The following is a 12,052-nucleotide window of genomic DNA, read 5'->3' on the forward strand; positions in this document are numbered from 1 at the left end:
GCCATAGCACTTCAGCAAACAGAAATCCTAGGCAAGAACCTAGCTACAATACAGAAGTCTTCAGTTACACTTTCTGGTTAACAAACAAACAAGCTTTTGATGCATTTTAGTTGCATAATTAAGTATTTATACTTTACATACACAACTAATCAAATTTGCTTCTTAAAATCTTAATATGTGTAAGCAACTAGGAAACACCCAAACATGCAGGGAGCCAATTGTTTATCCTTTATCAGTGGTGATCCAACCAATTTAGAATATGAAGCAATTTATGGAGCAGGAAAAAAGCTGTTTTGTAGCAGATTTCAAGCAGAAGAAACTGTTTTGGAGCAGGTTTGGAGAATACAAAATGGAGTTTGGGATCACTTTGAGCAGTACAACAGCAACTTTTTAATGCATATTCTTATCAGTGTACAAACAGGAAATACTGCTCTGATGCAAACAAGGAGACAAGACTAACAGTCCGAGAGCAGCCATCAATAAGGCTGTTCACATGAAACAATGTCATAGGCCCGCTTCACCACAACATGTACACTGCGGTGAAGCATAAGTGATAAGGTGAGCACGTTACTTGCAGTTCCTGTGATTGACAGGTGTCAAAGATCGTTCCCTCCCAGCTTTCAAAAAAGGGGGGAGGGGGAGTGACCACTCCAACAGACCTACCTCACCATTGCCCCACACCACCACCATCCCTTGGATACACTGCTGGCAAGGGCTCTCAAAGAGGGTTCTACGAAGGGAGTATTAGAGTTCTGCAACTTCTGAAATCTAATTAAACTACACACTGTTAATTTTAGATTAATTTACACAGTTTATTAATTTAGAGTAATAATTCTGCATTGCACTTCGAGGTTTCACAAAGCCACAGTGCACCACATCTGCACTTCCATAGTCTGTGAGCAGCAAGAAACCCGCGTATCAGCAGTGCTCATGAATTGTCATTGTGCTATTTGCAAACACACGGCGGCCGCACTGAGCATGCTAGCAAGCATAGCTTGTAACAAGTCGGTGGGAATCAGTTTGGAAGCTTTGCAGGCTGAGAGCGACATGAGTGGCCTCTTTTGGCGATTAACGACAACATTCACTGTTCAAACAGCATTTTATAACGGACATGTGAGCGCAGTCACGCATTAATTATGGCTCTCGCCACGTCGATGTCCCACATGGCTCAGTTTCTATACGTGCTGATTTTCCACTGCATTTTGTATGCTTTGCAATCAAGACGTGCACCAAGCATTTCGATGCGTGCGAGCGGCAGTCCGGACACGTGACACTAGACATTTAGGCTTTGCGTTACAATGCCTTGCACAGCGCAATTGACATGAAACATTATTCTTTTGCGAAATATCAACCTTTAGCACATCCAAACCTTTGTTTACGTGAAGACGCCATTTACAGTGTACAGTGCCTAAAATGGAAGCCGCGAGGCCGGCGTATGCTGCATTATGCTATGAATAGTGGCTAAGATAAAAAAAATTGCTTGTCTATGCCTTATCACCAGTTCCCCTTCAAGAGTGATGAGCTTCCAGATTACAGACAACAAATCAAAGTGTCAATAATGAAGATCACATGCACACTTTAGTTAGGCCGATTATAATTAGAAAAAGCACATTGGTGCAAACAGGGAGAGGAGAGGGCTTCTGCGGCAATCGTGGAAAAGCTACTGATGGGTTGGGTGCCAGAACAAGAACATTTTGGGCAAGAATAGCCGGACATTTTTTCTATGATTGGGGTATGCGTGTATGCGCACGTGTTTCTAGTGAGCATGTACATACACACATACAAATACAAAATATAAAATATACAATTAACCCCCCCCCCCCCCAACCACCCCTCTGGCTATGCCAATAACTTTGGGCTAGAAATGCTCCACTGCCGTTTATGCTTGCAGAATAGTTAACTCTGCCACAATTGGCACAAGCTGCGCTTGAATGGGCGCAGTAAGGTGCAGAGAGATGGGATTGTAGCAAAACGGCCCAATTGGTGTAGTTGAACTGCCACTGCTTGATGAAGGCTTGCGTATGCAAAGCTACCTTGAAAATTTTAATACCGAAAAAAAAAGACTTTTCACTACCAAAAACTTTCAAGAGCAAACAAGATGTACTGACAACAACTTATATGCACCTACAGCATTTTAATTTTTTCACAAGCCCTCCACAATGCATTTGATTTAAAATGCATTGAAAATATATTGATAAGTAGAGACTACTCATTTGCCAACAGAGGGTGTGATTACACAAATTGCACTTGACAAGGGCAAAGCTGATTTCACTTATAGCATAAGAACAACAGCATGATGCCCAGTGCTTCTGTTTGCCAACAAAAAAGACACACAAGCTATCACGAATTACTAATGCTATGCAACAACAGCATTTACAAAGCATGCACATTACAAACACACATGTACACATTGTAGGCAGATGATGTGAGGAGCGATCCTTAATAACATGCATGTGCCAGTATGGCACACTTCAACTTTGCTTGATCTCATGGTTCTGTTCTTTGTTCATGGTGAATATAACTATGATAATAACAAACCCAGAACTGCAGACATCAGCGAGTGATATGTACAATGGGTGCTACAGTTAAGAGATGCAATAACATGTGGCTGCCTAAACATTTCAGACAAGCTGACATGAATGATGCAAGATACAAAAATTGCAGGTAGGTGCTGTTTCTACAAAGTTGAGGAAATCTTTGCCCTTTGTTCTGCAAGTGTCTCAGAAATGATAAAGTCCCACTTCCCACAGAGCCAAAGAAGTGAAAAACAGAAATCCACCAAAATGTAGCACAAAGCTACAAGAAAGCTTATAGCACATGTAGTGCTATCAGATTCCTTGTAGCTTTGTGTAGCTACATATGTTTCTCGGAAAGAATGCTTTGCAGTAGAGGAAAAATTCCTCCTTGTCCGGTGATTAATCAAGGTTCTTCCCCCTTGAGAGCTTCTAAAAAACCTATTTATCAAGCCAAAGGGGGCTTATTACACAAGTTCAAAGTTCTGTCCATTTGCATTCAACACAGCAAACAGCACAGATAACAGAACAGGGGAGGCATGGTCCAGCATACTGATGTTTACCTGGAGACCTTGGCTTCTTTCTCTCTTGAGCTTTGTAGGACAAGGAGAAAGACCCAAACCACTAAAAATGCTTGGCAAAAGTTTGTCACTTGCTCAACTGCTTTGTAGGTTAAAAAAAAAAAGGGCATTTTATTAATCAGCAAGTGATACCTAACAATTTGCACAAAGGCCTTAGTGTCATGACAATGGAACCATTCATATGTTTCTGCAACAGCACGCAATGACAGTTTACCAGTTATCTGGATTATCAAGTATACAATCATATTTTCCCACAGAATCAGTTTTTTTTTTTTAGAAACTACACTTTTGCAGGCTGTTTCTAGCAATTGCAAAGAATGAAGCCAGATATAATGAAACCTACCTTGCTGGAAGGCATCTTCATCGAGAGAAGAGTTACTTTCTCGAAGTTTATCAGGACCCTCCAAATTACTTGTCACCTGCCGATAAAACAAAACAAAAAAACACAAAAGGTTGTTCTGTCATTAGCATGGAAAGAAAGGATGAAAAGAACAAGGCAAGTCAACGCTAATCACATTTCGAAACACCTGGACTTTTTTCTCACATAAACCGGCAAACATTCAAGAAGGAAGAACAACAAAAACAGTTCTATCTACTCATAGTGAATGAATTGCATTAGAGTAGAAAGCAAATTTGTGCAACACAAGATAAAAATGCTAAACTTGTGCCATCTGAAAGAAACGGAAAAAGCTGTCAAACTTCCCAGTTGGAATGCTTAGAACCAATCGAAGCAGGCAGCGACCACCAGGCTTTTTTAACATTTGTTCAACTGGTTTCTGTTTTCATAAAGGGAGTGAATGTCACAGTGATAAAATATTGTATGTTAATCTTTATGTATATGCTACATGTTCCTGCTCACAAAAAACCACTGACTGATCATCAGGTATAGCAAATGCTGCAGTGACTGAGTTAGCCTTGCTTGATGAAAATTAATGAAAGGGTGAACAGTGCATGACTTGAACAGTGTTCAGCTGTGCAGTGCATTGACACAGCTTCAGCAGGCAGCCAAAGCTGGCACTGCAGAAATATTAGAAAAATTTGCCGTTCTACTCCCAGTAAAGTAAGACCATCCTAATACAGTGCTCAACACAATAGACTACAATAAGAATATCCAATTAGAAGGAACTTGTTTGCAGTCAATATGAAAGAACAGATAACTTTCACAGAATGCACATTATATATGTGTTAGTTATAGTTCCCATGTCATTTTCAAACAAGTTTTATGCCACTGAAAGCAAATGATGAAGGTTTGATTTTGCTTTGAGTCCTTTTAGACATAACAGCTACATGTATTATAAAGAGCAAAGACTGAATGCCTTGACCTTGACATATACTTATCACTAAACATTGCCCATCTACCACAACCTTGGCAACTTAAAGCATTAGGCTAAGAACAAATTGGTGACCACACCTTATCAGGTGCATCCAAGTGTAAGAATGGGGACCAAACATCAGGCAGATTTGTTGCACTGGGGTCATTTGCAGGGACTGAGTTCATCTGGAGCAGATGGCATGAGTTGGCACCATAGTTCCTCTTCAAAGTCTGGAAGCTAGCCTCTGCCCTGGAACAAATGTCATTTATACTGAAGCCACAGCTGCCCTCAAGTGTTAACAAATTGAAGTATTTGTGTGCACAAGCACATGCAGAACAATAACAAGACAAACATTTCTGTTGCACAAAAATTTGCCAGAATAGGCATGACAGCTCACATATGTGGTCGTCACAATGTTGCTATAGGAGACTAATGGCCTTTTCATCTATGTCATTGTGGGTCTTCTAAATGTCACATGCACAAGATTCTAAGCACAGCTAATCAAGCTATATGTTTGTACAGAAAAGGGTATGTAGCGCTATGTGGTCTTTAAGAGAGTGACAGAGAACTGTTAGTGAAAGGGCAATAGGCTTGCTCAACAGCAACTAAGTGTAAAAATGCTGCCCTAAGGGCCCATTCAATATTTAAGTCTACTACTAATACTAACATCAGCTTCATCAAGCTAAATCCCATGTTTAGTTATGATCACAAAAAGAAAAATAATGCAACAGAGGAGTTCCATTTTTGTTCATGGCAACTATACAAAACAGACACTGAAACCAAAGAATGTATAAGTATAGGGGAAGTTTACTGTTATTTAGAGCTAAAAGTTGGGCTAATTGCTTCTGCCCCAAATGCATGCACTACTATACATTCAGCGCTACTATACATTAGTGAGCACAGTATGTACTCTATATCATCTTAATAGTATACGTTGTTGGGCTAGTTGGTTCATAATCTTCAAAATTGGCTAGCGCGAAAATCGACAAGGACTGAGAAGGAACACTGATGTACAGGACAGGCGCTACTCGCAACTAAGCTTTATTCAGAAACGTCTTCCTACATATATACACAGCCGAGTGGCGCACGCAGGCGCAATGCATATGACAGTCGACAATGCTAATCAGGATCAGGATACCAAAACATATTCGCATCATAACGAAGTATCTAAGAACAGTCTTTCCTTACTGCGCAAAACAACAGGTATCCCGATCCTGATTAGCATTGTCGACTGTCATGTGCATTGCGCCTGCGCGCGCCACTCGGCTGTGTATATATGTAGGAAGACGTTTCTGAATAAAGCTTAGTTGCAAGTAGCGCCTGTCCTGTACATCAGTGTTCCTTCTCAGTCCTTGTCGTTTTTCGCGCTAGCCAATTTTGAAGTCTATATCATCTACGTACAGTATGTCATCTCCGGACAGAAAATCGTGTACAGACAGCTGCACCACTGCATGGGCTCCCGAGTACAGCACGATAGAGCGCTAATCATAATGCCATGAGTGAAGCATGGACTATACAGCACTGCACATATGTACATATTCACTTTGCTTTCTTTATGACAGTAACAGTAGTGATCTACTTGCTGTGCACTGGGTGAGGAGCCCATGCAATGGCAGAGCTATCTGTATAAGAGCCTCTGTCCTGAGACAAGAGTACAGGAGTCTGAGCATGAGGACATTGTAGTCTCAACAGTCAAGCAAACATGTTTGTCAGCTGTTCTTATTTCATAGAGATTTTCCAATAAACGTGGCCACAGTCACCTTGCTGCTGACCTTCTCAAATGTAACTAGACAGCAAAAAAACTTCACAGAACATGCTTACATACAGAATATGTAGCAAGAAACTCAAATGAAAATACAGTCAGTGAACAGTGAATTAAATAAATTCACAGGGTGCTTTTAACAGAAAAATGTCAGAAAAACTCACTTAGCTTGGTTGCCTTGTGATACATCATGAAGTAAAAGGTAATACTTTAGGCACTGTGGAAAGAACCATCGCTGGCTGCCTTCAGACAGGCCTGCCTGGTGTCCTTGAGCCATTTTCTCAAACTCCTCTTCTGGAGAACCATGTTCTGAGGACACCACAAAAATGCCTGATAGGCCAATAAGGTGAAATAACTGCCTTGACGGCTTCACTAAACATACTGACATGCAATGAGATTGGCCAATTAAGGTCATATAGACCTGCTTCAGCAGCTCTTTAAAAATTTACACATACTGTCAAATCAGGCATAGTAAGATCTCTCAGCATTTGTGCGCTTGACACCTAGAATGGGGATGCTACCTGCCCGGCAGGTTTGGAGCTACGAGCTCACAGGCAAAACTGTTGATGCATCTGCATTAGCATCCTCTCTCAGCAGGCACAAGGTACGAGGTGCTACTCAAAAGTTCAAAGAATTAAGACAGTGCATGCTGAGTGTAGAATGCCTTTCCACCTCTAGATGGGACAAACAGTATGCCTTGTGTATAGGTGTGCAAACAGCCAAACAACTGAGTGGATCCATATTTTTGTTCAGTGTAATTTTAGGTTAAGTTTCAGTGATATGACACACTTTTTAACCAATATGTTGCGATTTTAAAGAGCAAATAATTTGTATCAAGTTTTGTTTCAAACTTAACAGAACTGCTTCAAAAACAAAAGGGAGGACATTTGGGCATGTTAGCAGTTCACCGCACTTCAGATACCACAGCACACTAACGAACATGGACAAGATAAAGACAGGATAACTATGTGCTTGCCCTGTCTTCATCTTGTTCCACGTTTGTCAGTGTGCTATGGTATCTGAAGTAGCTGCTCCAAGAAACCCATCATTAACAGGGAGAATTTCTTCAGTCAAAGCAAGACATTATTGTGGCACAAGTGCTCCAGAAAAACACTGAAGCAAAAAAAAAACAGCTTTTAATTTGGACTAGACACCTTCTATAAAGCTTCTTCATTCATGCATTGCTTCCACTTTAGACTCCATGCTGCCGCCACCCCATTTGTAGGTGCACATGGGTATGTTGTCATTTAGAAGTGGCGGCAAAGTTATTGCCATGTTAAAGGGGTACTGACACAAAAATTTTGGCCTTGCGTTTTTTTGCTGCAATGTGTTGCTGGGGGCCTGTTAGTCATAACACGGCACATCGTTTGCTGCAGTGCGCGACAGATAATTAATTACAGGCTCCTCATTACCGACCAGTGTCAGTTTCGGTTTCAAAAACTATCACCACCTAGTGGCTGCAGCGCTCGATCACGTCAGCACACAGAAGTGTGACGCACTTCCGTGCTGTTCGCGTCGTCTCCTCGCATTCGCACGCTTGCCGCACATGCTGCGCGATGTCGTCGCCATCATCGTCCTCGTTGTCGTCGTCCCCCTCATCGTCGTCTTTTGGCAACAATTTTCTTGAGATACCAACAGCGCAGCGGCGAGTGCGTCAAAACAGAAATGGCGGCTACGACGTCATCATAACTTGTTGTACCGGCTACAACGGTTACGTAGGGGAAGTAGGGGGGTCACCTCGGGTCACCTCCGAGGGTGTCAATGCAACAGGTGCGGCCTATAATGCTGGATCGCGCACGCGAACTTCAAAATTCATATAAAATACCTTCCAAGCTTTATTCGCTGTCGATATTTTGCAGATGGTACACGCACGTACACGGAAATCGATCCAGCAGGCTATCTCGGCCGCGAAATTTTGTGTCAGTACCCCTTTAAATTAGGCTCATCAGGATGTAGCCATGTTAGTAATACATTCGTGAGTGTTTGAAACTGTTGGACGCTGAACAGTTCCCTAGTTGCAGGACAGATCTATGAAATCACTAAAATGAAGTGCTGCTCAGCAAGGCAGCTGCTTTTCATGACATGAGCACGTTAACTAAAGTAGGTACAATAATGCATATTGCTTTTGAGATGTGCTCACACGAGGCAGTTTTTTTATTTACTTGTGGTGGTGGAAAAATCTAGTGCCGAAAAATCATTAAAAATGCAAACACAAAGACGCTTCGGTCCCGCTACGGGCGCCTTGTTCACAATGCCTAACAGGGGCAAATTTTTTTTTTACAATTGGTCGGCGCTCGATTTTTCTTCCGTGAACTTTCCCAGCCAGATGGGTTTCCGTCGAACCCTGGATTTCATTGCACTTTGTGAGATATATGACCAACCTGTGATCACCGAGAGATTGTGAACAAGGTTTCTGTAGCGGGACTGAAACGTCTCTGTCTTTTCAAAGATTGGCCTGCGCTCGATTTTACTGCTATGAACTTTCCCAAACAGACGCGTTTCCGTCAAACCTTCGATTTCAACTACTTGTGGTGTGAGGATTAGCATCAAGTTAGCATATAAAATAAATTGATGCTGCATTTTTATAAATATTTTGAGGTTATGCAAATGAACATCAACTGATTACAACCATTTTGTGGCCAACCGGTACTATCAGTTTTATTTATTTTTTCCCCTCTGGAGTTTTAAGTAGAAGTGAGGCATTTACTCTGAATCAGAACAAATATTAGAATAAAAAAGCTGCAGCTTGAAAGTCTGGTTACAGTAATTTAAAGTCATTTCATCACGGCTCAAAGCACAGAAGTATGAAAATAAAAAGTGTGAACTCTAAACGTGTGATTGCGTTCAAGAACTAGGGGTGTGAACTTGTGTAATCATTCATGGGTCAAATGTGCATAGTGCACCTGCTTTCAGTTTGGTGCTGAGGGTGCATTAAAGGATACAGGCAAGAAAATGTCGCGTAAAATCATGCTCCAGTGGAGGCAGGACTCGAAAGAATGCATCCCTGTAGGAATAGAACCATGGCGTAGATGCTGAAATATAAAAAATAGAGAGAAAGAAGGAGAAAATTACGACTAGTGCCCAAGTAAAACAAATGCCCACACATCAAAATTTTGAAAACTCTTTGCACTTATGCATAGTCAATGCATTTTCATTCAAGTGGACATTCAGTCTTCTTACTTCCCAAAAAACATAAAAGGTGTTTTCTCTCAAGCAAAGAAACTGAGTCCCATAACGTACCTGCTGAAGCCTATTTATATCCTCTAAGCGAATACACAAAAGAAAAAAAGAAACATGCCCATTCTTTGTCCAGTGTTCAATGCTTTTATCTTCACAACATTACTTTATTGACAACTCTCTCACACAGTGCACACCATGAAAAGTCATATAAACGCTAAAGAACTCTCCGTAGTTATATTACAGTGAAAATGTTTACAAAGTTTATCACATCAGTATAAAGTAATTTCACTCTGTGAGCAGATTCAAACAAAAAATTTAATATTTTGGAATGGCATTTTTGTTAAAAACCACATGCCAGATTACTAGGTGCGTGAGTGCATCCATGTTGTTCTTTTTTTATGATTTTACTGCAATAATTACACTTTATATAGGTTTCTCTATATATCTTGGCTGAAGGTATCATTCAAACATTACACAAGGCCCTCTAATGTTAAAACCTTGCACAAACTTTCTAATGCTGCCAGTTTTGCTCAGTGTAGTAAACGTAAGCAAAGAAAGAATGGTAAAAATTAGCATGTGCAGATGTAAATCATCCAACAAAAAACTACACAATAAAAACAAGTGAATAGCTGCCTTTGTCCTGTTTTGGCAGTTTTACGACTGAATTTCATACTCCAAAACACCATATTGTGAAGCAAATTACAATGCATTAAAGGCCAACTCCGGCGATTTTTTGGCCATGTCAAAGTAATGGTGCTTTTATGTTCCTGAGACGCTCCTGTTACGGGCCCGATAGCAGAAATACTCGGCAAATTGGAGAATAATTTTAAATAAGCAAAAAAGTGCAACACCGAAACCGAAACCCAACCAAGTGTACTGTCTACGTATGACGTAGACGTTGTTAAGAATGAACTGGAAGTCGTGCAAGGCATGCCGGTCACGCCGGCGCGGAGTATGAAAACTGCGACAGTCGGGACGACTAGCGAAGCGCCGGCCAAACCAACGCTGTCTGTCGCCTTGTGCACAGCAGACACTCGCTGTGGCGGCCGAAGCGCCGAAGTTAGCGGTGTCCTCGGCTGCGTCACTTCCGCCACCTTCCCAATACTGACGTCACAGACGCAATGTTGCCAATAATTGTGGGAAGCCAGGAGGGTATTTGCAGGACAATCTTTAAAATTCATTTGCAAACAATCTGCGCATGTCTCAAGCCTGTAATTTGGCATAAATGACGGAAACGTGCAAAGGAACGTACCAAGCGAATTTCATTGAGATCCGTCGACCTCGAAAAATCACCGGAGTTGGCCTTTAAAGACATGTAGTTGGTCCAGAGTAGTGACAAACTTGAAGAATACACAAACTGAAATCAGTGCTGATAGAAACAAGGACTCACTAAATAGCCCTAGCATTAATACACTGCCAAAAGGACATAAATTTTTTTTTTAATTGAGGAGTTTTATGTGCCAAAACCATGATACGATTATGAGGCACGACATAGTGGGGGACTCCAGATTAATTTCAACTACTTGAGGTTCTTTCATGTGTACATAGATTGAAAAGAGGTGATTTTCAATTTCGCCCCAATCAAAATGCGGCCACAGTGCCTGGGAATGGAACCCGTGCCCTCAAGCTTAACAGTGCAATACCTTTGCCGCTAAGCTACCACAGCGAGTGCTGTTGAGAGGAGAATAGAAGCAACGCCTAGGGTAGACGCTTGTTCTCATGCTTCCATGCATAAGCAAGATCATTACAGCCTTTGTAGCATATTAAAAAAAGTGGCAACAATAGCCAGCACATCTTGCATTAGCTGTAAATATGCTAACTTCTTGTTTTTTGGTAATACCGTGGACACAAAAGCCAAAAATATGGAATAAAGAAGTTTTAAAAAATTTTAAAAAGCCCTTCGAATCTGAACATGTAATGTGCAATGTCATTGGAAGTTTTCATAAAAAGCTCTAAGATCACAACCGGCATATAAATGCCATTGCTAGAACAGAAAATGACGATATCCATTATTGTGCTGGCAAACTGTGCCCGAGAGGTTGGATGGTTGTTTTAAGGGGCTTAATGCCTCAAAGCGACACAGGCTATTAGAGACACTGTAGTGGAGGGCTTTGGACAATTCCAACCACCTGGAGTTCTTTAACATGCACTGACATCACGCAGTACACGGGCCTCTAGCACTTCACCTCCATTGAAATTCACCCGCTGCAGCCGGGATCAAAGCTGCACCTTTCTGGACAGTAGCCGAGCACAGTAACCACCAAGCCACAGCGGCGGCTATGCCCGAAAGGCAGCAACAGGGATATAAGTGTGCAATAAAACAGGTAACAAGTGCTTGGCATGCATGCAAAAATAAATTCATTATAATAACAATAGTGTTTGCAGTTTTCACATAATAATATTGCTGGGACAATGCATGGCCAAAAAAAGTGAACCAAAATGGCCTGCATTTGTGTAAGGACTGCATCGTGTCAGACAAGAAAAAAAAAGTACAGTCCTCACAAAGTTAAAGAAAGGAAAGGCGTCTAAGATAGACGACAATTATGGTTTGGGGGCACGACAACCCCCACGACAACCCCCAAAGTATGTAAAATTTTATTAAAATGTGTCACACAATGACACAAGTAAACCTTGGTTTAAAAGAATATCTTAAAAAATAAACAATATAAGTTCCTTAAGAAGAGCAAGTTATTTTAATTAGGT

General features: G+C 41.2%; 1 protein-coding gene across 3 annotated transcripts in view; it reads right to left on the bottom strand.

The window, feature by feature from the left end:
* LOC119373779 (trafficking protein particle complex subunit 8) overlaps window positions 1-12,052 on the bottom strand; it is an 82,176-nt gene that overhangs the window by 60,879 nt on the left and 9,245 nt on the right. For all 3 annotated transcript variants that reach the window (XM_049420013.1, XM_037643838.2, XM_049420010.1), the window contains exons 3-6: window positions 9,112-9,201; window positions 6,334-6,499; window positions 4,506-4,656; window positions 3,438-3,513 (exon numbers count right to left, since the gene is read on the bottom strand). In XM_049420013.1, coding sequence (XP_049275970.1) covers window positions 3,438-3,513; window positions 4,506-4,656; window positions 6,334-6,499; window positions 9,112-9,201 — 483 coding nt within the window. The remainder of the gene's footprint in view (window positions 1-3,437; window positions 3,514-4,505; window positions 4,657-6,333; window positions 6,500-9,111; window positions 9,202-12,052) is intronic.

This window comes from Rhipicephalus sanguineus, chromosome 1, assembly GCF_013339695.2.
Source record: "Rhipicephalus sanguineus isolate Rsan-2018 chromosome 1, BIME_Rsan_1.4, whole genome shotgun sequence".
NCBI classification, from domain to species: Eukaryota; Metazoa; Arthropoda; class Arachnida; order Ixodida; family Ixodidae; genus Rhipicephalus; species Rhipicephalus sanguineus.